We start from the raw sequence: 27,013 nt of genomic DNA on the forward strand, positions 1-27,013 counted from the left end.
GTTATTCATTTGTTTAGTTTCTTTGAGTTTTGATTTAATTATATTGCAATAGCGTTGATCTTTACCTTGAGTATTTTGCGTCATTAATTCATTCGCATTGTATAAATTTTTCACTGGATCGATCCTTACTTTTACACATTGTCCTACTATACAATTTTGCACTTGCCAGGGCATTATAAAATTGTCCATCATGCTTGAATAAGTGTCTACTTCCCTGATATCGTGAAATACTTTGTGCATTTGTTTGTTGTCATATTGTGCTACAACCATTAACACTCATATATTATTAGTACATAAAATATTTTTAATTTCTTGAATTTCCAATATAAATTGATGAATCAATCAAACATACATTATTCTTAGGAAGACAGAGCAACTCACAAAGACATTATATTATACATTTACACGCCACTCTTTTTCTAAATCCAAACATAAATTGAAATTAAAAAGAAAGCAACAAAGAAAGGATTACATGTCACTCTTTATTATGAATCACAACATAAAGCAAACAACATGGAAAGTGGAAATAATCACGGGATCGGATTAACCAACGTAGAGGTAATAATCTGCTTCAGCTTGGTTTTGGAATGTGTATACCAATCTCCATTATGGTATAGTAAATCTACAACTCGTGTAAGGTTGAGAATTCGGGTAAGTATAGGCATAGGGAAAACAGTAGGTTTAAGACATTCTTGATTAATGTCTTTCCAGGCATTGATGACTTGTTCTTGCAACTCTGTCGTGGTTTCTTCTTTTGATTTTCCATATTCTTTCATAAAGATTTGCACAGATGATTCTAAGTGTCCTCTTTGTTGTTCAAACTATATAAATAATGGTACAATTCGGTGTGAGTAATTTTCCAATTAGAAATAAATAAGTAAAGAATATTGATATAATAGATGTCACTAAATTCAAGAAATTATCAACAAACCAATTTTTAAATAGTAAAACCAATTGATTAAAAGTACAGTCATGAAATAAAAATTAAACTGGATCATATATATTGTTACCTCATATCCAGCTATGTCATCCATTAATCTGCCAACGATCTCTGAAGCTCGAACAATTAATGGTCCACTAATTATCCAATCAAAGACTTCTTTAGTTAAAAAATCTTCTTGCATGCCTACTAAAGAAGTTGTTGCTAGCATCGTGTAACCCGACATTACCAACGCAACCTTCATGTACTCTTCAAATCTCGGAGAGCAACTATCACTATACCACTTGGCTTCATCATAATATGCTCCCACTAATTTTGTCATCTTAAAACATATCGGAAATCAAAGTTTTAATATAATGTATAATTAATGTATAACGAACCAACATTGTTAATTAACTGTAAGTGATTCAATGTTGCCAAATCAAAAGGGCAAATCTAATTATATAAAAATATCATCATAATTGGGAATTAAATCAAAACATATTATGTACCTCAATTTTTGCATAATTGACACGATACGATTCACCTTTTTCAGCTAATTCTTTCTCCATTTCAGCATAAGTATCAAGAAGGTAAATGTAAGTCGACCTCATATATTCTGGTAATTGATTTGTAGCACTAGCATCCCATCTGAATAGCAAAAGTATATATGAATATGTTTTTTTATAAACACTAGTTTTTCAACAATTATCATACAAAAAGAAAATGAAAAAGAAAATTGCAATTCATCACGAATATAATGATGAAAGAATTGAAATTAGGACCTTTGGACTGCATCTGTGAAAAGTTTGAGCTCATCGGGAGTTCCATAAACATCGTAAATATCATCAACAATCGAAGTCAGAGTAATAATTTTAAGAATAAATTTCCTTGCGAGTTGATATTTTGGTTCAAAATATGCTCCCAAGATCCAAAAGTAGCATTCCACCAACCTATCTCTTGCAAAAGGTAATTTATTTGGGACATCTAATCCTTTCCACCACCTACATTATGAAAATAACAATTTGAAAATACAAATTAAATTTTACAAAATTATATGAATAATACTATTTGTTACCCAAAAAAAAAAAAAAAAAAAAAAAAAAAAAACCATAATCCTTGTTATAATGTGGAGAAATCAACATTTTGGTCCCTCAATTGTTTCTCAACTACCAATGTAGTCCCTAATTTTCAATTTCAACCAATTTGATCATCGAATTATTAAAACTTTGTCAATTAAACCCTCCAAAGACCAAATTGACGAATTTAAAAAATGTGGAAATCACCATTTTGGTGCTAAAAGGGTTTAATTGACTATGAAACTTTAAACAATTCGAGTATAAAATTGGTTACGTTGAAATTGAAAATTAGAGACTACATTGATAGTTGCTAAAAAACTGAGGACCAAAATAGTGATTAATTCTTTTAATTATTAGGAAAAGAATCTAGCAAGTTAAATGGAAAAACTTTACCTTGTAAGAATACCTAGCTCTCTTTGATGTTGCTTCTGCAGCAAGTTAAAGTCCAATTTTGCAAATTTCAGCAATAAAGCATCGTGTGTTCCACCATGTTCATAAGATGATATGAATTTTTGTGCGTCTAGCCTCGTTAATCTCCTGCGAATTGGTTGCTTTAGTGCTTCACTCACTTGTGATCTAAGAGGATTGCTCAAGTGTGGTAGAATGGATTCTAGGTGAGAAGTGGTAAATGTTAGTGCTTCTTCCAAAATCTGCTCCCCATGCACTCTAAGATGTGATGCTTCGTACAAGCTCAACATTGCTGCTACATTGTTGATTAACGATTCCTTGAACTTTCCATTACAGTCTTTGAACTTTTCAAACACATCTGTTAAAACATTAATCCAGAGTTTACATAAAGATCGATCTCATCATGTCTAAGCAATAAAAAACGCAAACGCAAAGAGACAACATAAAGATCATTATTAGTATTTAATTTTATTCTATACTCACTAGCTGATACATGATAGCCATCTTGTCTAAGCAGTCGAAAGCGCAAAGAAACAACATAAAGATCATTCTCATCTTCCCCATCATTGAAATCATCATATGCCTTGGATATGTGTTCCAATGAAGCTTCAATCTCATTTTCAAATTGGTAACACACTCATAAACGTTGGATCTTGTTAATCAAGTCCAATTTTTGGGAAGAAATGTTTGGGGCTTCCACAAGAATGTTCTTTATCTCTTCTTTCAAATTTTGATGCTCTAGCCAATCTTGTGTATCCATTTCCTGTGTATAGAAAACAATTTATTTTCTCTACAAAATATTACTGAGATCAATCAAAGGTAAGAGCATCCACATTTGTGGATTATTTGGAGATATTTCAGACATTAATTCTCCCCACTCAAGATAATAGCTAATGTGGGGAAGAATTATTTGAGAGATAATTCTCCTGCAAATGAAGGGAGATTTCAGACAATAGTGGGTCCCACCAAAAAATTAAAATAAACCATCACAGGTGACAACCACGCGTGGCTGTCACCATAGCGCCTGACTGGCGCGTGCAGTGCACGCGCCAGTCAGGCGCGTCAGGCGCGCCTCTCGGCGCGCCTGACATTCTTATTTTTTTTTTTTTTTTTAAAAATTTAATTTCCCTTTTTTTTTTTCCTTTTTTTTCTCTCCCTACCCATCTTCTCTTTCCTAATCACTCTTACATTATCCCCCAATTCTCCCCAACAAATGTGGATGCTCTAAGAGCATCCACATCAGTGGATATTATGGAGATAATGTCAGATGAATTATCTTGGGTGGGGATAATAACAAATGTGGGGTGGGGTTATTTATCAAAATATTTGTTCTGCAAAATTGGGGAGAATGCAGAAAAAGAAGAAAAGGAAAGAGAAGAAAAAGGAGGCTGCTGTGCGCGTTTCGCGCACAGCAACCTCCCACACGGGCGCGTGCAAGGCATGCGCCCGTGGGCGCGTCAGGAGCGCCGAACGGCGTGCCTGACCCTTTACTTTTTTATTTTTTTTTTTGTTTTTTAATTTTTGATTTTGATTTTTTTATTTTTTTTCCTCCCCTTCCCACATTCTCTCTCCTAATCACTCTTACATTATCTCCCAATTCTCCCCAACCATTGTGGATGCTCTAAGCTGTAACAAGAGATAGCAGTGCACGTGATAGGGAGGAAGAAGGCAACATGCATACGTCCCTGTCAGTTGATGAAGATGATCCAAAGGGTATTAGGTTAAATCCCTCCTAAGAGCATCCACATTGGTTGGGGAGAATGGGGAGATAATGTAAGAGTGATTAGGAAAGAGAGTGTGGGAGAGGAGAGAAAAAAAAAAAAAAAACAAAAAAAAAACAAAAAAAAAATTTTAAAAAAAAAAAGTAATCAGACGCGTCAGGCGCGCCTGACGCGCCTCCGGGCGCGTGCAGTGCACGCGCCCGGCTTTTGCCCAAGGCTGTGCGCGAACGCGCACAGCCTTACTTCTTCTTCTTTCTCTTTTTTTTTTTTTTTTTTTTTTTTTTTTTTTCTGACAATATCCTCACATTTGAAGGAGGATTCTTTTTCAATTATCTCCCCTCCACACTAGTTATTATCTCATGTAGGGAAGAATTAATGCTGAAATCTCCCCACAATATACACAAGTGTGGATGCTCTAAAGTCCATAACTGTTAGCAGTTATAACAAACCAACGGACCTTATATATTCAGTGTGTAAAGCCTTGTTGAACTACTTTTTTACTGAAATAAGATCTCTGGTTTCTTTCCATCTCTCTGTTCATGTAGTCTTCTTTCTGATAAGCTGGAAATAGCTAGATAGACTATTTAGTACCCTTTAGCTTTACTTGTTGAGTATATTATATTTATATATATATATATATATATATATATATATATATATATATATATATAGATTTAGGTTCTCGTGCGGGTGAGGGCTTCAGGTGCGGTTGTGCGGTTTAATCTGTGCCATTCATCTCGCTTTAATCAACGTCCAGGATTATCAAAGTTTTAAAAAAAAACGCGGTGGCAATTTTGTAATTTTTGCATCTAGGTCAAAATTAAGGTGAGCGGATCTGTGATTAATGTGCGTGAGTTTTGTGCTTAATGTGCGTGTGTTTTGTGCTTAATGTGCGTGAGGTTTGTGCTTAATGTGCGTGAGGATGTGCTTAACGTGAATAGTTGTTAAAACTTAAAGTGTGTGAGTTTTGTGCTTAATGTGCGTGATGTTTGTACTTAATGTGCGTGGATTTTGTACTTAATGTACGTGGGTTTTGTACTTAATGTGCGTGGGTTTTGTACTTAATGTCAGTAGTTGTTGAAACTTAAGTCTGTGAGTTAATATTTAAAGTGCGTGAGTTTTGTGCTTAATGTGCGTGAGGTTGTGTTTAATGTGTGTGGATTTTGTACTTAAAGTGCGTGAGTTTGTGATTAAGATCTAACACTTAAGGTGCACCTTAGCTTATACTTCTTTGTTCCAGGCACGCGTTTTTTTTTTTTTTTTTTTTAATTTTCATCGATTTGAGCCGTTGATCTAAATTTGATCACTTGCTCAGATTTAACCGCACAACCGCAAGGGAAGCTATACCCGCACCTGAACCCTTCCCTCTATATATATATATATATATATATATATATATATATATATATATATATATATATATATATATATATATATGACATCCAACTATTAGCTTAGGATTTTAATTAAGATTATATGCTTCAATTCCGTATCAGGAACATATGTTTCAATTCCGTATCAGGGTCAACCTCGGCCTATCAAAGGTCATGGGTTTGATTATCCTCATTATAAAAAAATAATAAGAATAACATAAATGTACAATCAAACTATCAGTTTATGCTTAGTTTGACATAAATACGTACTTATGAAATAACCCATGTACGATGAGTATTAGAGCATCAACATCAATTGGGATTATTAAAGGATTATTGTAAGAGTGATTAGGAAAGAGAACATGGAGGGAAGAGAAAAAGAAAAACAAAAAAACAAAAAATTGATTTTATTTAATATATATATATATATATATATATATATATATATATATATATATGAAACGGTAATGTGTTAGGCGTGCTTGACGCGCCACTCGGGCGCGTGCACTGCACGCGCCCGAGTGGCCTCTTGCGTTTCCTTCACGCGGAGACACCAAGCCTTTTTTTTTTTGTTTTTATTTCAGTGTGGACCCCACAATTCTACCATCCTTTGCCGGAGAAATAACTCCACAAATAACTCGACCCTGCATCTCCAAATAACTCCATTTAAGTTTTGTTGACTGATGATAACTCCCAAATAACTTCTGATGTAGATGTTCTTAGGTCGGTAAAAATATAACCAATAGGGAGAAAGAAATAGGTGAGTGAGTGAGGAGGAGATTAGTATACCGAGAATGATAATGACATTTAACTATTATTCTATTTACTTTACAATAAAGATAGTCTATTATACAATTTAAGAGCATATCAACCCAACAAACACTGTTTTCTAATTTTCATACTAATTAATTTATCAATGCAATTAATCATCCACTAATTACGCAATAGAATATTTTTGCTTCAATATATTACTCCCCCAATCCTATTTTATATCTCTGATACAATTAACCAAGTTTGACTGAAGTTATTTTTAATTCTACTATTCATAATACTAAGTTTAGTATTGATATACATAAAGATCAGGCTGAGTGTCCCTACATTTACCACTCACACACTTGACATTCCCTAATGTGACAAGTTTTAATTTGTTACCATATGAAATAAAAAAAAAATAAAAAACCAATTAAAACTTGTCACATCAAGAGTCACAAGTTGTGAGTAGTACATGCAGAAGTACTAAGCATTTTCCTATACAATTTTTTTTTTTTTTTAAAGAACCTATACAATATTAATATATTTAAGAACTACATAAAAGTACTATTAAATCCAAAAAGAATTAAATTTTAAAACAAGAGTTGCCCATGAGTTAAAACAACTATTCATTAATATCAAGCCTTAACCTGTCAAATGTGACAGCAAGCGACGTGCTCAACCAAAAAAAAAAAAAAAATAGAAAAAAACAAAAGAAAGTCAGAAAAGAAAAAAGATTTGATTTGTCCAATTAATAATAAACATATTTGAAAGGTAAAACGAGAGGCGGGAAGAGTAATTAAAACTTATCATTTAAGTTTTAAGACTAAAAGTGTATGTAGGTTACCATGGGTTGAGAAGAATAAGTAAGGAAGTAATCTCCCCAAATAGTTGGATGAAAATTTGCAGAGCGGCGAGTAAGTTGATCCATTGTAGTTTGGTTTGATGGAAGAGCTGATAGGAAGTGGCAATTGGCAGCCATTTCTGGTAAGAGAAGAAGAGAGAGAGATGGTAATGAACAGATTCTGTTTTACATGTATGTTCTTGGAGTTTGCTCTCTATTTATAGTACACTTTGGGTGCTACAATAACTGTGTGCTAGAAAAAGACTAATGAATGTTAAACTGTTCATTCGTAGGAAATGATGTTGACAAATTAGAAATGAAAAATGCGTAAAAAAACATACGGAGTATTATTTAATTAGGCAGTGAAGATTCCTATGAAGTGGTCACTTTCTTTAGTTAATTCTCTTTTGTATTTAATTGTTACACTAATATTTTGTTGTTTTCAAAATGTTGAATCACCAACTTTATTCAGGGCGTTTGGTTGGAAGGAAAGAATTAACGGAGCGTTTGGATGGAAGGAAGGAATTATGGGGGTAAGGAATTGTAATTCGGTGGGAAAAGAATAATGTGAGAATAAAGTAGGATTTCAAATTACGTTGTTTGAGATGGAGAAATAGAATTATTGGAATTGAGAAGGAAATAAGTGATATAAAGACTAAAATACCCTTGTGTAATTATAATAGTAATAACAACTAAGGGTAGTAATGTCATTTCATATGTTTTTCCTTTTTCAAATTCATTGAATTGCAATTCATTGGGGTATCTCATGAATTGCAATTCAACAAAATGAGGGAATTGCAATTCATAATTGCAATTCTCTCCAACCAAACAATGTAATTGAGGCATCCACTGAATTACAATTCAACTACAGCTAAATTACAGTGAACCAAACGGCCTGTTAAGGAATTATAATTATGGTTTTAGGGATTTTTCCGATCATTTTTATTTGTTCTTCTTTTGATTTTTTTTTTTTTTTTTGACGTCTGTGGTGACTACTCGTCATGGCTTCATTTTTTTTTTTTTTTTTTTTTTTTGCGGTTCGTTGGAGTATGCTTTTGATTAGGTTTGTTGATAAACCTTTGATTTTAAGAGGGGGGGTGCATCATAGGCCGTTGAGTTGTGCATTGGGGTGCTAGGTGTGGTGCCTCGTAGGATACCTTTGTGTAATCTTAGAGTAAAAGTTGTTCATTGCTAGTAGTAAACTTTTGCATTTTGGGAAGCAATGTTGTGTATTCCGTGTTAATATGACGGTGGTCAATTTTCTAAGGTTTAGGAGTCAGGATTTAAGGTTAAGGGGTTTAGGGTTTAGGGGTTAGGGTTTAAGGCTGAGTTTAAGGTGTGCACTTACAAAATGTTGTACATATTTGTGCACTACATAATTATTATAATTATTATTATGTATTCAATCTATTGCATGTTATTATTATTATTATTATAGGTCATTTTACATGTTCACCGCTAATCCAAACAGCTAATTTTACTAAACATTATATATATATATATATATATATATATATATATATATATATATATATATATATATATATATATATATATATATATATATATTCTGGGAGTAGGTGTTAATATTAGTGATTACAAATAGTTGTTTGTTTCCATCCATATTGTTAGAGAAAAACAAGTTTGGAATGTTAGATCTAAATACTCTAACTATAATGAACCATAGTATATGAGAAACCTGACCTCGTATTAGAGCGGAAGCGTAGCCATGTAGATCTCCAGCCATAGTTGATGTCCCTGTTGTGTTGCCTCTTACGGTAGACTGTTAGCCATGTTTTGCCTCAGACCTGACTGAGAACCCTAGATGGTGTATTGATATCTACTAAGCAGTCTGGGTACCGTAACTGAATGTGCTAACATCAATCATCTTGTATCCCATCAATCCAAGATTATATTAGGCACAGAGTTTGGTGGACTAACAACTTCTAGTTATTCAGTCCAACCAGACCACTTAATAAGCCTAGTCCACTCGCACCACCTAATTAAGGCCCTAATATATAATATATAATATATATTATTAGGGAAAATCTTACATGGAAAGCATAGTATGGAAGGAATGTTTGACTTTTTTGTCGTTGAATACTTCTGAGTGGACTAATTTAGCATATGAATGCGTAGATCACACTCATGCATCTCTTGATTTTAATGGTCCAAATTATATCACAATTTTTACTTGGGGCATATTTTTCATGTGAAATGGACCCTTGGAATATATACACATGCAATAATATAATGCAATATATTAATTACAAAAAATATTACTTGCCACTCAAAATTATTTATTAAAGTTCACTTTTTTATATGACAATCGCCATTTGAAATATTATTCATAAGTCTAAAATATATAATTTTTTTTATAAATTAAAAATTTTCATTTGATTACGGCTGAATTGATTAATCTCATCAAGAGATAATAAAAATATAAAATGTTGTCAGGTCGAGGCATAAAATCACGCAGCATAATCTATAAGGAAACCGCATGCAAGGAAACTACATGAAAATTACCTAAATGCCGCTAACGTAATAAATAAAGAAGGGTTAAAAACACCCATTAAATCTAGTCATGATCAAGGTTCTGATTCCGGTTGAAAGTGATTTTTTTTTTTTTTTTAAATGTTTTGTAATCAGCGTTGAGTAATGCTTTTGTTTGTTTGTTCTTTTTTTTTTTTTTTTTTTTTTTTTAAATGTTTGGACACTTTGGGTAATTGAGTCTAATTAATTAGACTCACGGACTCACCTTTGAGTCTTGACAAGACTCAAAGGTGAAACTGGCGCAAAGTACAGGCGTGGCCTGGCCTTTGCGCCAGTTGCCAGTAGGCAGTAGGCCACATGTAACATGCGTTTTTTTTGTCGGTTCAGAACCCAAATCGACGGTTTCAATTTCGGTTCCATAATTTTGAAAACCTTAACCGGAAGTCTGAAACTTTATGGGTTTCGGTCCGATTCGATTAGCACAATACACGATACGGTTCGAAACGTCATGTTCAAACTGAATCGTAATCATACCTAATTAAATTCTATTAATTAGATTTTATTAAATAAAGAGGTCAAATTAAATCACATTTCTCTCATATGGAATAGTTCTCATATAAATTTGACTTTATACTCCAAAATACTTTTTGATCTAAACTGAATTCTCAAACAAGCTAAGGATCCTTTTAAATCTTTATTTCCAAATTAAACTAAAGTACTTATTATATTTATACATAAGTAAGTAAATTTAAGTCTAGTTATCTTTATATCATCATGTTATCGTCGCAAAATAACAGACTTTAATATTAATGGCAATATATATGAATTTTAGTGTATAATGTTTGTTACTGTGCATGTAGTTGGATGCCATTTCAATAGCATATGGTTGAAGGAGTTTTCAAGAAATTGGTAAAAATTGAAATTTGTTGAAAAAAAAAAAAAAAAGAACTGAACGAATAAGAAAAATTGGTTAAAGAGCTATCAAAGTTTGACTAGAATCACTAGATGAGTTTTTATTTTTTTTAACCTACTAGCCTACTTGAGGCCTTTTTGGTTGGCGTTAACGAATTCTAAAAATATTTTATATACAATTAAAGTGGCTATAATAATCTTTTCAAAAAAAAAAGTGGCTATAATAATAATAATAATAATAATAATAATAATAATAATAATAATAATAGAAATTCACAATCACTATTTGAGATGTGTATTAGGTAAATTAAACTTTGCAATCACTACAGTACCTCGAAAAAGCTCCGTATTCCGCGTAAGATCCGATCGTGCTCGCTGATCGTGCGTTCCGATCGCCGTTGCTGATAGTGGCCCCTCTCCCTTGGTCGTGTCGAGGAGAGTGTCTCCCTAGCAATCAAGGGTTTATATTCCGGTGCCTGATGGCGTCTGCATTGATTGTTATTGTTTATCTCTTGGTAATCGCTTCATATCAATCGCTCCGAGTCAATATGGATATGAGTCAAATCGAGGAACGTTGTGCGGATCTTAAGATCGCCGAAGAAGAGACGAGCGACTTGGAAGCGCCTGATCTACGGACTGTGCTGGATCCGGGTTTGCGTCACAACTTAGTGGGGAGATTTCTCACGGACAAACTGATCAAATTCGATCATATGCAACAAGTCCTGGTGTCGGTCTGACGTCCGGTCATGGGTGTGCATGTGGTTTCTCTGGCGGACAATCTATTCCTCTTTCAATTCCCACACCAGAAAGATCTGAGAAGAGTGTTAGACGACGGCCCGTGGTCGTTTGAGAATCAATTATTAATCTGCGCACGGTGCTGGAGGAGATGCAACCAGAGGAGGTTGCTCTGAACACAGCTGATTTCTGGGTCCAAATTCACGGACTTTCGGCGATTTACGCATCCACGAAATTTATCACTCGGATCGAAAATTACGTCGGGCATTTTATTGTGACAGATTCTGGTAATTTTGGGGGCTCCTGGCGCAGCTTCTATCGAATTCGAGTCAAATTGGATGTGACGATCCCGCTGAAAAGACGCATGAAGCTGAATCGAAGGGATGACACGTCTCAATGGATCACTTTCAGGTACGAGAGACTTAGTGTTTTCTGTTTCTGTTGTGGGCTGCTGGGTCACACAGAAATATTTTGCAAGAGGGTCTATGAAGAAGGGGTTGAGCCGGAGGCATTTCCGTTTGGTGTCTGGATGCGGGCAGGTCCGCGTCGCCAAGCCAAGCCGTTGGGTGCAAGGTGGCTGTTGCCATCCATGACACATGTTTCAATGATGGGCACTGATACTGCGGCCGACCCAGCGTTGTCTCTGATGGCGATTGAAGAGGGTGCAGGCTAACATGGGGATCTGAAGCGGCGCAGGGGGGATAGAGAGGTTAATGACAATGTGCAGGGGGTGGATGTAGCGATGGGTGAGTCTTCAAAAAACATGTCGACGGCGGGTCTGGAGAGCCAGGCTCGCCCATCCCAATGAGTGTCTCGAGCTGGAATTGCCGGGGAATGGATGGCACCCGGACAGTTCGCGAACTCTTGAGCTTAGTGTCCAAAGAGCAACCCAGTTTCGTTTTCTTGATGGAAACGAAAGCAAGCGAAAGACAGGTGGAGCGGTTGCGAGTGCAGATGGGTTTTGAAGGGGTGTTGTGTGTGGAGCGGGTTGGTTTGGGTGGGGGTTTGGCTTTGTTTTGGAGAGACGCTGACATGGCGACTCTGTTAAGTTACTCACATAATCATATCGACATAGAGGTAACTCTTCCGGGCAAACCGACATGGAGATTGACTGGATTTTATAGTAATCCGTACAGGAACAGATGACAAGATACTTGGGATCTCCTTCGGCAACTCAGGGATCGTTCGTCTCTTCCTTGGGTGGTCCTAGGCGATTTCAATGACATCGCCTGCCAATCGGAAAAACTGGGAGAGCATCCTCATCCAGGGGCACTCATCGAGGGTTTTAATGACACCCTGGGAGACTGCCAGCTCGTTGATCTTGGGATGACGGGTGGCAGATTCACGTGGGAGAAGGGTCGAGGGACGGATGCATGGGTGGAGGAACGTTTGGATAGAGTCGTGGCTTCGTTAGAATGGCTAGAGATTTACGAGGAGGTAGAGGTACGAAATGTTTGGACCTACAATTCTGACCACTATGCCATCTTTTTGGACTTAGATACACAGCCGGTGAGGGCGACTAGGAGGGCGTTCAAATTTGAATCGGCGTGGTTGCTTGAGGAGGGGTGTGCCAAGGTGGTTGATGAAGCTTGGCGCCGGGCGATGGGAATGTGCTTCCAGCAAAAGATAGCTGAGTGTGGTCAGCGGCTTTGGAGATGGGGGGAGAGCATTACCGCCAGTTTTGGAATCGGATAAAGGTGTTAAAGGAGAAATTAACGACTCTGAAAGAGGATAGGAACCCGCACGCATTTTAGAATTTCTGGCGGCAGAAGGGGAGTTGGAGGTTTTATTGAGGTAGGAGGAAATTTTCTGGAGGCAGAGATCAAAGCAACTCTGGCTGGTTCATGGTGACCGAAACTCTAAGTACTTCCACAAAGCAACTTCGAGTCGGAGAAGACAAAACCGCCTGGCCCGAGTGAAAGACACGGAAGGGGAGTGGAAGGAGGGACCAGAAATGCATGGGGAAATTATAAGGTATTTCAATCATATTTTTCACTCCAGGCACAGTAACTCAGACCTGTTTAACCGAGTACATAGGCGGGTAACAGACGAGATGAATACCTCCCTGTTACAACCGTTTACGGTTCAGGAGGTCAAAGCGGGATTATTTTCAATGTCACCAGACAAGGCCCCGGGGCTAGACGGTATGTCGCCGGCCTTTTACCAGCATTTTTGGCTGGTGATTGGCCATGACTTATCCATTTTTATCTTGAACTGCATTTCCACTCGGAGGTTACCTGGGAGACTCAACGAGTCAAATATCGTTCTTTTTCCTAAAAAGAAGAATCCCGAGAAAGTGTCTGACTTACACCCGATTGCTTTATGCAACGTGGCCTACAAGATTTTGGCCAAAATGTTGGCTAATCGTTTGAAGGGATGTCTAGGGCAGGTCGTGTCACAATCACAAAGTGCTTTTGTCCTTGAACGGTTGTTGACAGATAATATTATCGTAGCGGGGGAAATTGGTCACTTCTTACGAAGAAAGACTAGTGGGGCTGTGGGGTGGGCGGCGCAGAAGCTAGACATGGCTAAGGTGTACAATAGAATGGAGTGGAATTTTTTGGAGGGCATGTTGTTGGCTCTCGGGTTTGTGCGGGAGTGGGTGGACCTCTTGTTGTTGTGTGTCTCTTCGGTTAACTACTCCATCCAGGTTAACGGGGAGACAATAGGTACCGTCGACCCTACGAGAGGAATAAGGCAAGGGGACCCTTTATCTCCCTACCTTTTCATCCAATGTGCGGAGGGGTTGTCAGTCCTCCTTCAACAGGCGGAGGCACGGGGTGACATTCACGGTGTGAGGGTGGCGCGGGGGGCACCGCCCGTCTCACGCCTCTTCTTTGCTGATGAAAGTTTGCTCTTTTTCAGGGCTAATGAGCATGAGGCTATAAGGGTGCGAGAGTGTCTGGATGCTTATAGTGCGGCGTCGGGACAGTTAATAAACTACGATAAATCAAATGCCGTGTTTAGTATGAATTCTGCCGTCGAGATGAGGAATGTAGTGGCGGAGCGAGTGGGAGTGTGTGTTGCGGGAGATTTGGGTTGTTACCTCGGTCTTCCCTCGGTGTTAGGTCGGAACAAAACCGCTACGTTTCGGTACATTGAGGAGAGGATCCGGAACCGCATTGGGGCCTGGCAGAACAAATATCTATCTAAGGCAGGTAAAGAAGTGTTAATTAAGAGCATTGCTCAAGCTTTACCTATTTTTACCATGTCAATTTTCCTGCTGCTAGGTAGAGTGTGTGACACCGTCGAGAAGATGTTGAACCGGTATTGGTGGGGTGGTGGCGGGGAAGGTAGAAAGGGTATTCATTGGTTGAGTTGGTCACGGATGTGTGAGCCAAAAGACAGGGGCGGGTTAGGTTTCAAGCGAATCCGGGAATTCAATTTAGCTCTAATTGTTAAGCAAGGATGGCGTTTGTTGATTTACCCTGAATCATTGGTTGGTCGATTGTTAAAGGCCAAGTATTATCCTGGCTGTGATTTCATGGAAACACAATTTGGGGGTAACCCAAGTTATATATGGCGTAGCATTGTGGCCGGTCAAAAGGTTCTACGGTTGGGGATAGCGCGGCGAATTGGCAACGGTCAAGATACCAAAATATGGGGCTGGGATTGGCTTTCATGCACTGCTAATACTAAGCTAGTCTCGCACAGTATTGAAGCACTCAGCGAAGCAAGAGTTAGTGGCCTCTTGGACGAACAAGGTAACTGGGATGTTGAAGTGTTACGTGATGTTTTCCATGCTGATGATGTACACAGAATTATGGCAACACCAGTGAACACACATCTCAGTGACTCTTGGAGGTGGTTAGACGACATAAGGGGACTATACACAGTTAAACATGGTTACAGACTACTCACTTTGACTAATAATCCAAGTTCGACCGGTCATGCTTTCCGGTCATAGAAGTCTCTATGGTCGCTTCCGATCATTCCCAAGGTAAAGAATCTCCTATGGCAGTGTGCCCGTGGCATTCTTCCTCTGCGTGAGAATCTGAAATCGAATAGGGTTTGGATAGGCGAGGGTTGTCCACTGTGCGGTTTCATTGCGGAGACAGCGGAGCATATATTTTGTGACTGCCAGTTCGCACAAAGAGTATGGGAGGAGAACGACGTTTCATAGGGGCAATGCATACAGGAGTTTATGGACTCTATTCTGAGCTCTCCGAGCGTAGAGGCTGCTGTCCGACTAGCAGCAGTCCTATGGGTGGTGTGGGAAACACGTAATGCGGTGATCTGGAGAAATGTTGTTCCTTCTGCCGAGTGTCTGAAGGCGCAGGTGCATGCCTTAAAGTTAGTTTGGAAAGGAGCGTTTGCACTCAATCGTACGAGGACGGGCGACGGTGCTTCTGCTCAGCAATGGAACCCGCCTCCCCGAGGTTCACTCAAATGCAATATCGACGCTGCTGTCCTCCCTGGTGGCGTTGGCTACGGAGCGGTGGTACGCGATCACGTTGGTAGTTTTGTGGCGGCTAAGAGTGGCCGATTGTCATGTGGTAGCGATCCTTTGATGGCAGAAACCTTGGCAGCTAGAGAAGCTTTAATCTGGCTAAAAGGCCTTAGTCATAGCACAATAATTCTTGAGTTAGATTGTTTGATTATATGTAATGCTTTTAATTCGAATGCGTTGGATTTTTCTTATGTAGGGATGTTAGTAAAGCAATGTCAGTCGATTGCTAGTGACATAGGGACTGTTAAGGTCCAACATGTCAAGAGAACAACGAATAAAGTTGCTCATGAGTTAGCTTGGGCGACTGTTTCTTTGCCTGTCTCAGGTTCGTGGGGTGTGATCCCACCTCCGTGTATTTCCGGTTTATTGAGTTGTTAATGAATCTTGTTATGTTGTTTCAAAAATAATAATAATAATAATAATAATAATAATAATAATAATAATAATAATAATAATTATTATTATTATTATTATTATTAATGTTGTTGTTGCACAGAAACTCTATAATTATTCCCCGTTTACTTCATTGCTTCAGTTGTCCATTTCTCAATTTTATATTCCTCTAATTTTTTTTTTTTAGTTCTTCATTTTTTGTAATTTTTCATTTTTTCAATCTTCCATATTCACTTTTGAAACTCAAAATTTTTTTTTTTAAAGGAAAATGACGAGTTTGGTCCCTGAGTTATAATGGTAGTGACGACTCAGTCCCTGAGTTATGACTGTATCTATTTTTAGTCCTTCAGTTATGAGCAAAGTGGCGCATTTGGTATCCGACTGTTAAAATTGACGGAAAAATTTAAAAAAATATTTAAAATTTTAGAGGTAAAGTAGAAAATTCACATTTTATTCACTTTCTTATATTGAAACCACTTTTGCAACATTATTTTCAACCTCCTAGCATTCTATTTCAAGGTTCTTTAATTCCAAAAGCAAGTCAATAATCTTTGTAGGACTTGTTAGTAACATGAGTCTCGTATAAGGAACCTGTGACTCAGTACAAATAAGAGAACACTTGATCATTGTCTTCAAGCATGTTGATGGGGAATATACCCCGGGTACAGGCTCCCCGTACGCTCCGTGCTCTCATTTGGGTAGGGGTCAAACGGTTCGGGTCCCGGTCCACAGGTCAAGGTCAAACCTGCCTACGCTTGATCCTATAAATAGGGCCTTAACCCTCAAGGTTAAGGGGCTCCTCTCCTCTTCTCCACTAGCTCTCTCTCTAGCTAAACACTCTCTCCTCTCTTTACACAAGAGCAAATTATGAACAAAAGAGTTATTTGAACTACTTCTTGTCTACTTTACATTATTCATACACAATACATACATGGTACATACATTCTACGAGTACAACCGGGAATAATCCACATCAAATGGCGCCGTCCGTGGGGACCGGGACAAAAGGCCGTGTTCCTCTATATTTCGTTTCTGCATTCACCACCGATCTGTTTCTGCCAGTTCGCCATTCTTCACCGGAAAGCAAAATGTCAAAAGCTCAAAAAATTCCAGCTTAATAAAAGCAAGATTCGAACCCAAGTGCTTAAACTTTCAGGCCAGCGCCCTGCCCGCTGCACCACCTTGCGTGTTAATTCCTTTTCTCTGTTGCCTGCAACTTGATGATCCGGAGTGCACGTTCTTGAGGGTCCAGAGCACCTCTCCTCAGCACGTTTCATCCAGAAGAATTGCCATGCATGCCGCTTTCACTCACCATTTTGGAAGATCAGAACAGAGCACGGAATTCTACACGCTATCCTTGGCCACCAGAGCACAGCAACCATGTATAGAAATCAAGAGAAGAGCTGGAACCCAATGGAGGGATCCAGCCGCGTCGCCATCGGAGTCGTCCAACCGCCACCTCCGTCATTGCCATCTCCAAAAGGACATCAGAACGGACAAAAATAAAAGAAGCACAGTTCCTGCCCATGTTTGTCTCCGACGCCAACAGCCAAGTCCGGCTAGCCGGCTGTGTCTGCGAAGCCGGAGTGCCGCCGGTTCAACCACTTGCCGCCGTCCGCAGTCCATGCAAGAAGTCCAGCCGCGGTTCATTTCGATGGCTCGGTCGCCGGAGGTCCAGCCGTGTCACCAGCCGGAGCTATCCCGCGTCAACGCCGCTGTGTTCGTCAGAATAACCCGGAAATGGGTTCATTCATTGCATACTAGGAATTGCTTCTGCATTCAATCAGCCCGTATGAAGTACTGTAAGTGTAGTTCCAGAGAAAGAATTTTTGTTTTGCTCATCTGCATCTGCTTGTGGCATATGTGTTCCAAAATTTATCAAATATCCTAGGCTTGACCGTCCTTGCATGTCTAGTAAAGCCAACAGAAGAAACAAAATCCAAGCAATGCAAAATAGGATGTAGCGTGTTTCCCCTATATTTGATCGTGGATTTCCAAGTGGATTAATGTTTTCGCAACGTCAACTTGGTATGTCTGTATATGGAGGATCTGCTGTTGGCATAAAAAAGAATTGGAATCCCTACTCTGCTTTGCAAAGGCTATTTGATGAGACAAACAAACCGGCAGTGAATCTATCCAGCCTACGCCTTGTCCTCGTGAACTTTCATTGCCGTCTCCTCCTTTTTTCATGCTTTCCGAGTTCTCCGCCGTCCGATCGCCGGGCGCATGCATGCAATTTGGGTGGTGCACAAAGGCGGTGAAGTGTGAAAATCAAGACAAAATTAAATTGTGCATGCAATTTCGTTGGTGGGAAGTGGCGGTGGAGTAAGGAAAAATGCAAAAAGAAAAACAAAAGAAGGGTTGGTGGGTAATGTCAAGTCAGGCATGCACGTTGCTCAACAATGACCATTTATCAAATTATGATTAAATGGCATACAAGCATTGAACGTACTCCCTTGCAAGAGATTCAATTTAGGATTTAATTTACAGCCTGGTCCCTATTGCAAGGCATCTTAGTTCATAAATGTAATCTTAGATTATAATTGTATAGGCATTAGCTTGTACCTTAGAAAATTGTAATAGTAAAGAATTAAATGTACTAAGTCCGGTTAGGTTGGTATTTCCACCACCGGCACCTAAAGCCCGGTTAGATCGGCTTTGCCATCACCGACATAAGTCCGGGTCCGTCCCGGCACGGTCGGTAGACCAAGAAGCCCTACGAGGGTAGGCATAAGCCCGGGTCCGTCCCGGCACGGTCGGTAGACCAAGAAGCCCTACGAGGGTAGGCATAAGTCCGGGTCCGTCCCGGCACGGTCGGTAGACCAAGAAGCCCTACGAGAGTAGGCATAAGCCCGGGTCCGTCCCGGCACGGTCGGTAGACCAAGAAGCCCTACGAGGGTAGGCATAAGCCCGGGTCCGTCCTGGCACGGTCGGTAGACCAAGAAGCCCTACGAGGGTAGACATAAGTCCGGGTCCGTCCCGGCACGGTCGGTAGGCCAAGAAGCCCTACGAGGGTAGGCATAAGCCCGGGTCCGTCCTGGCACGGTCGGTAGACCAAGAAGCCCTACGAGGGTAGGCATAAGCCCGGGTTCGTCCCGGCACGGTCGGTAGACCAAGAAGCCCTACGAGGGTAGGCATAAGCCCGGGTCCGTCCCGGCGAGGTCGGTAGGCCACGAAGCCCTACAAGAGTAGGCTAAGTCTGGGTCCGTCCCGGCCTTTTTAAGATGGGTATAGCCGTCAGCTTTAGACGAAAGACCGGGTCCGTCCCGGCCTTGTTAAGATGGGTATAGCCGTCAGCTTTAGACGACAGCTCTTGACCAGGGACCGGGTCCGTCCCGGCCTTGATAAAGTTTGGTATATACTGGGGAGCTTAAGATCAAAGTAATCTTCCCGGTCTTGTTATCGTTAGACCATCGGGCTTCCAAGTGTCCCTTCTCCTGGGACTTTCAATTCGTAAATCGAGCGCTTCTTGTTATCGTTAGACCACCGGGTCTCCTGGTGTTAAGTCATAGAAAGTTCGATCCCCAGATCGCAGCTAACCCGATCTCCTGATCTTAGCCAGCTTCTCGGCCGCTCGATCGGTAAAGATTCGACTTCGCGAATCTTGTTGCAAAATCGACCCCTAGGTCGGGCAACACCTTTCTTTTGTCCACCAGACTGCGTTTAGCGTTGTGCTCTTTTTTCCTTAGTTAAAAATTTTTCCCACTGGGTTTTTTATTAGCTTAAGGTTTTTAACGAGGCAACCGGCGTAAGTCACGGACCGTGTAATCGGTTTTCCAGCCCGAACCCTTCCTCGCCAGCTCATCGTCAGGGCACGGACTGGGGGGGCTTCATGATGGGGAATATACCCCGGGTACAGGCTCCCCGTACGCTCCGTGCTCTCATTTGGGTAGGGGTCAAACGGTTCGGGTCCCAGTCCACAGGTCAAGGTCAAACCTGCCTACGCTTGACCCTATAAATAGGGCCTTAACCCTCAAGGTTAAGGGGCTCCTCTCCTCTTCTCCACTAGCTCTCTCTCTAGCTAAACACTCTCTCCTCTCTTTACACAAGAGCAAATTATGAACAAAAGAGTTATTTGAACTACTTCTTGTCTACTTTACATTATTCATACACAATACATACATGGTACATACATTCTACGAGTACAACCGGGAATAATCCACATCACATGTAAAACACACCATCCTAAAAGTTGCTGATTTTCCTTACTAAACATAATGGTAATCAAACCATAACTTTTGAAATACAAGAAGATATCAAATTTCTCAGGTTATTTTTATGACAAATTCACTACGGGAGTAACTTGAGATTTTTAGTACGTAAAATTCTTTCGTAAGCTTTGAAGTAACTTAATCAAGAATCGTATATCCTGACAATATATATATACACACACACACACACACACACAGATATATATATATATATATATATATATATATATATATATATATATATATATATATATATATATATATATATCCATCACCTCCTTTGTCTTCTTAAAAACCAAAGTAATGAATGTGGAATCTAAGACTCAATTATGAAAATTCTAAAAATTTTTGTAACTTCTAAACACTACTGCATATGAAAAAATTTTATATACTAAAAATATCAAGTTATTCTGTTGGTGAATAACTTTTGTATCTCAAAAATTTGACATCATTTTGTATCTCAAAAGTTTTTGTTTGATTACCTTTATTGCTTAGTAAAAAAAATTGAAAATTGATAGGATAGTGTGTTTCACACGGCAGAAGACGATGGTCAAGTGTTTCTTTGTTTGTGCTAAGTCTTAAGTTTGTTATACGAGAGCCAAGTTCCTAACAATCATACTAAAACTATTGAAATGCTTTTAGAATTGAACAATCTTGAAATAAGAGGCTAAGAAGTGAAACATAATGTTTTGAAAGTGGTTTTGATATAAGGAAAATAAAATGTGAATTTTTAACTTTCTCCCTCAAGTTTTAAATATTTTTAAACTTTTCTGTTAATTTTAACGGTTGGGAACCAAATGTACCACTTTATTCATAATTAATGGACTAAAAATGAATACAGTCATAATTCAAGAACTGAGTCGAAACTTGAATATAACTTAGTGAACAAAGATGCAATTTTCCAAAAAAAAAAAAACATAAATATGAAAGAGAGAGAGAGATAGAGAGAGACAGAGTCGACTAGTCGAGGACGGTGGATGGTGAAAAAGTCAGGGATTACAATCGGAGAGAAAAGTGGGGATGGCGGCTAGTGACAAATTGAAAACAATGGCCAATGAGAAAGTCGAGGATTACGTCAAGCTATGCTTTCCCTCTATTATAAATTACTAGTACTCCACCCATGGGTTGCATATATATATATATATATATATATATATATATATATATATATATATATATATATATATATGGAAGGGTTCAGGTGCGGGGATGGCTTCCCGTGTGGTTGGACGCACCTTAATCATTAACATGACGCATCTTAAATACACAAATCACCACGCACCTTAAGTCCACAAACAAAGCACCTTAAGAACACAAATCACTCACCTTAAGCACAAAACCCAAGCACATTAAGCACATAACAAAGCACTTTGAACACAAAACTCACACACTTAAGATTTTAAAATGTCTCACATTAAGTACAAACTCACGCACATTAAGTACAAAATCCACGCACATTAAGCACAACCTCACACACATTAAGCAAAAAACTCACGCACTTTAAGTATTAACTCACAGACCTTAAGTTTCAACAACTACTGACATTAGTCACTAACCTCACACACATTAAGCACAAACCCTACGCACATTAAGCACAAACTCCACTCACATTAAGAACAAATCTCACGCACCTTAAGCACAAAAGTCCACACTTTAAGTTTCAACAACTACTCACATTAAGCACAACCCCACGCACATTAAGCACAAAACACACGCACCTTACGCACAAGACTCACGCATCTTATATACAAAACTCACGCACATTAATCACAGAATCGCTCACCTTAATTTTGACCTAGATGCAAAAATTACAAAATTTCCATCGCATTTTTTTTTTAAATTTTGGTAATCTTGGACGTTTATTTAAGCGAGATGAATGGCCCAGATTAAACCGCACAACCGCACCTGGGCACCCTAACCACACCAGAACCTATATGAGAATAGTGTGTACTTATTTATAACATCCAAACTATAAAATCAAATATTAATAATACATTGTAAATAACAAACAATTAATAATATAATAGTTTTATAGATTATTAAAGACCTCTTTATATACAATATTTGACGTTGAAGAAACATACTTTCCATTGTCGTTGCAAATAAGTAACTTGACCATTGAGGTTGCTAACTCTAGACAAAGCAACATACAATTGTCCATGAACAAAAACTGGGTTTTTCAACAATAGTCCAACTGCAGAAAGCGTTTGGCCTTGGCTCTTGTTTATTGTCATAGCATAAGACAACATTACTGGGAATTGTCTTCGCTGAAACTTAAATGGTAACCTTAGGTCTGACGGTGTAAGTGACAATCGTGGAATTAAGACCTTCATACCTGCGTTAGTTCCAAAAAGTATTGTGGCTTCAACAACGTGATCTGCTAATTTAGAAATGATAAACCTTGTCCCATTGCCTAATCCAGCTAAATGATCTATATTTCGCAATAACAGGATGGGAGATCCAACCTTTAAAGTTAGTGAATGATTAGGCAAGCCAGAACATTTCAAGCCATTCAATAACTCTGGGGTGTGTAGTGCGGCAACTACATCGGGTGTGTTTTTTGTGGGGCATGCGGAGTCAGAACTATAATACGTTCTACATTCTGCAACATTCAAACTACTCGTATAATCGTTAACTTCGTCAACAACCTCAAGTGTTGGTGCTAGAATTGCTCTACCAATGAGATAAGTGTTGTTAATTTGATTCTCATGGAACATAGGAAATGTACTTTGTACAATGCCCTGAATTAGATCACAATCTGACCTTAGGACATGTTTGTGCGGAATTTGAACCTCTGCATGACCATCGGCAATCCAATTAGCAAAACCACACAACTCTTTCTTTTCTTCAACAGGTCCTACATTTTGTAGCCTTAAATTCTTTGTCAATTTCAATACCCTACACTAAGTCCACAAATAAGAAGAATTAATGCTTACACCAACAACTTCTTGTCTAGTACCCTTTGGTATCACTGGCAATATTTGCCTAAAGTCACCCTTCAGAACAACTGTTTTTCCTCTAAATGGTAAGGTTAAATCTAATGGATTAGCAAATCTTAACATATCTCGCAATCCTATCCAAATCTTCGAAGCAATGCTTATGCATCATAGGTGCTTCGTCCCAGATTATCAAGCTGCATTGAATTATTAACTATGCTAGATCACTCCCTTGCGATATATTGTAAGTAGAATCCTCATTCACAACAATTGGTATATCAAACCAAGAGTGTGCAGTACGCCCACCAGACATGAGTAATGAAGAAATTCCACTTGATGCAACATTTAAAAAAAATTACGCTCTGATCGTAATATCGCCGATAAAGTTTGCCATACAAATGTTTTCCCAGTACCACCATAGCCATAGACGAAAAACAATCCCCCAGTATTACTGGAAACTGAAGCAAGGACAGCGTCGTAGACTTGTCGTAGTTCAAAATTATAAATTATTTCAATGGGCTCACTCAAAAATTTATCAAATTCATCTTCATGCTCAATTATCTTGGCGTTCGGGTTATTCGAGAAAGTCGGGGGCAGTGATCTTGAGAAAGTCAAGGATGGTGTCAGTTGAAAAGACGAGATAATAGAAAGTTGGGGCGACGACAAGAGAGACAATTGGGGATAGGGATAGTTATGCCATGGATCGGGGTCAACCTTGCAAAGTGGATTCGAGTTATATTCATAATTTTTAAATTTTTTATATTCACAATTTTTGAACTATATATTTAAAATTTTAGAATTGCATATTCACAACAAATGATTTTTTTTTTTAAATGATTGAAAACAACTCAGTGAGTAAATATTCAGTTATGTAATTGTGAATATAAAATTATGAAATTGTGAATATAGAGTTCAAAAATTGTGAATATAGAGTTCTGTAATTGTGAATATTGAGTTCTGTAATTTTGTGTATTGAGATCTAAAATTGTGAATATCCAGTTCTAATATTGTGAATATAGAGTTCAAAAATTGTGAATATAGAGTTCAAAATTTGTGAATATAACCCGAATCCACCTTGCAAGTTGGACACGGGTCCACAACATAATTTGCCTTGGGGATGGCGGCAAGACGGTCTTTTGGATTTTTGTGGTCCTGTTCTTGTAAATAAATGAGACCATACGAAAAGTATAATCATGCTCAATTAATTAGGAGAGAAAAGTGAAAATTGAATTGCAACTTTGGTAATCAAAGACATTTGGGGGTAAATTGTAAACTTAATAGAGGAAGGAAGAATCTTGCCCTCTTCAATGGGGGTGCATGATTTGGGAAAAAGCGGCGTGAAAGAATGTGGGCTTAATTGCAGATTTTTCTTTCTTTCTTTCTTTCTTTAAAAAAAATAAAAATTCTTAAGTAGCTAGATAAAAAATAGATATTTGGCCCTCTAAAATTAAGGTCATGTGCTATTGAGCATTACAGTTGTTATACAGTGGACCATGGTCGTCAAATGAAACTGTACTAAAATTAAAATGATACTCCACTGTTGCTATAATGAAACTAGTGCGTGTCAAAAATGAAACTAAAAAACAAAACTCATTCAACAACGTATATTGTCAAATGAAACTTTAAGTATAATTAAAATTATACTTTAGTGTTGTTATAATGAAACTATTGTGTATGAAAAATGCAACTAAAAAATATAACAATATTTCAAATGAAACTGAAATGTAATTAAAATGATACTTATTTCATGGACCACACTGCTACATGCACCATGGTCCACAGTAAAATTTACCTTGAGGTGGCGTTTGCTTCACGGAATCTTGGATTACTCTAGGTAATAGGATTACCTCCTGGAAGGTAATGTGAGATTTTGGAAATGTAAGATTACCTTGTGTGTTTGGTTTGGATGATGTAATATAATATTACCTTGTTTGGTTCAGGGTTATATTTTAGGTTATATGGATCAATTTACTATAATGCCCTCAATATATATATATATATATATATATATATATATATATATATATATATATATATATATATATATATATATATATATTATGTGTGTGTTTTTATTTATATCTATGAATGTATATCAAAACTTAAATATTAAAAAAAAACTAATTATATAAATATATACATGTGTATATTTAATTATATAAACATATATTAATTTCATTATTATTATTATTATTATTATTATTATTATTATTATTATTATTATTATTATTATTATTATTATTATATAAGGATTATTTAACAAGGGCAAAGTTGAAATAATTCAAGGTAATCTAAGATTACCTAAAAAAATGGGGGTAATCACATTACCTTGAAACATTACCGCCACATCAGCTTTCAGGTAATATAACATTATCTGGTAATCTCATAACTTGAACCAAACAAGGTAATATAACATTACCAGACTCAGATGACCTAGGTAATCTAAGATGACTTGAACCAAACGCCCCCTGAGTATTATGCACGGGCCAAAAACCGGCCCTGGATGGCGGTCAGAGAAAAAGTTGGGGACAATGGCCGAATGGAAAGCCGATGATGGTAGATAGCTAGAGAGAAAGTTGAGGATAGTAGTTAGGGATCGAGAAGGCTGGGGGTAGTAGCCAAAGGGAAAGTAGGGATGATACACTAAGTGGAGAGAAATTCAAGGGAGGTCGGTGTAGGGAAAACAAGATAATGAAGAGATGGTGGCCAAACAGAAGCTAGAGACGGAGGTCAAAAGTCAAAACAAGAGAGAGGGGAAAATTTGAATGTGTTGTTCCAAAGATTTCATATACTAAGTTTAATTAGTATATGAACAAACAAAGGAGGGATAGGGGTGGATTTGGGGCTCTTAAGATTGATACGAGTAAGTCATATAACAGGGTTGAATGGGGTTTTTTGGGAAGGGTCATGGAGAAGATGGGTTTTAGTGATAAATGGGTAAGCTTGATGAAAGAGTGTGTTTCCACGGTGAATTATAATGTCTTGGCCGAGGAAAAGTAATGGGGTCCTATCACTTCGGCTAGGGGGTTGCGTCAAGTGGATCCTTTGTCTCCATGCCTTTTTATTGCATGGAGTGACTGTTGCAAGGGGGCACCTATGATTTCCCATTTGTTCTTTGCGTATGATTGTTTGCTCTTCTTTCTGGCAAACAATTTAGAGGTTGGTATTGTTAAGGAAACCTTAGATGAGTATGGGAGAGCGAGTCGTCAGCAGGTAAATTATGAAAAAATTTGCTATTGTGTTTGGAAATAATGTTGAGAGGGGGGGGGGGGGGCGGGGGGGGGGGGATAAGAAGGCTGTTTGTGAGACGTTAGGTATTCATGAACAGCAAACGAGAGGCAGATATCTGGGGTTATCGGGGTATGTAGGCCGGCAAAAAAAGAAAAATTCTGAGGTTCGTTAGGGACAAGGTTCGGGCTAGGATCCTTCATTGGGGGAATCTGTTTCTATCTAGGGCTGGTCGGGAAGTTTTACTAAAGACAGTTTTGCAAAGCCTACCAAACTACGCTATAAATGTTTTTCTTCTTCCAAAGGGGATGTGTGATGAGCTAGAAAAGCTTATGAATTCCTTCTGGTGGGGTTGTGAGGGGAAGGGGAGAAAGGGGATACAGTGGAGCACTTGGGCCGAGTTGTGTTGGCCAAAGAAGTTCGGGGGAATGGGGTTTCAAACGGTGAGGGAGATGAATGTGGCTATGTTCGGAAAGCAGGGCTGGAAATTCTTGAATGAGCCTAACTCCTTCGTGACAATAGTTTTTAAAGCCCGCTACTTTCCTAAATGCTCTTTTCTTG

General features: G+C 38.4%; 2 protein-coding genes across 2 annotated transcripts; one reads left to right on the forward strand and one right to left on the reverse strand.

The window, feature by feature from the left end:
* Nucleotides 1-526: 526 nt before the first annotated feature.
* LOC109184694 ((-)-germacrene D synthase-like) lies at nt 527-7,255 on the reverse strand. Its single transcript, XM_019334722.1, has 7 exons — nt 7,098-7,255; nt 2,890-3,169; nt 2,392-2,764; nt 1,705-1,923; nt 1,432-1,570; nt 1,011-1,262; nt 527-821 (listed from the first exon to the last, which is right to left on the reverse strand). Exons 3-7 carry the CDS (start codon nt 2,694-2,696, stop codon nt 531-533), a joined length of 1,206 nt encoding a protein of 401 aa, XP_019190267.1. The 5' UTR covers nt 2,697-2,764; nt 2,890-3,169; nt 7,098-7,255; the 3' UTR covers nt 527-530.
* A 4,721-nt stretch (nt 7,256-11,976) lies between these two features.
* Nucleotides 11,977-12,929, forward strand: LOC109184745. Its single transcript, XM_019334783.1, has 2 exons — nt 11,977-11,980; nt 12,445-12,929. Exons 1-2 carry the CDS (start codon nt 11,977-11,979, stop codon nt 12,927-12,929), a joined length of 489 nt encoding a protein of 162 aa, XP_019190328.1.
* The last annotated feature ends 14,084 nt before the right edge of the window (nt 12,930-27,013 follow it).

The sequence above is a fragment of the Ipomoea nil genome, unplaced genomic scaffold, assembly GCF_001879475.1.
Source record: "Ipomoea nil cultivar Tokyo-kokei standard unplaced genomic scaffold, Asagao_1.1 scaffold1286, whole genome shotgun sequence".
NCBI lineage: Eukaryota > Viridiplantae > Streptophyta > Magnoliopsida > Solanales > Convolvulaceae > Ipomoea > Ipomoea nil.

Bases quoted from the DNA above. Each gene is read 5' to 3' on its own strand.
- LOC109184694 (XM_019334722.1), bottom strand. From the start codon at position 2,696: ATGTTGAGCTTGTACGAAGCATCACATCTTAGAGTGCATGGGGAGCAG. The intron at 1,924-2,391 runs GTAAAGTTTTTC...TTCATAATGTAG, and splicing joins GAGCTAGGTATTCTTACAAG to GTGGTGGAAAGGATTAGATG. The intron at 1,571-1,704 runs GTCCTAATTTCA...TTTGCTATTCAG, and splicing joins TTCACAGATGCAGTCCAAAG to ATGGGATGCTAGTGCTACAA.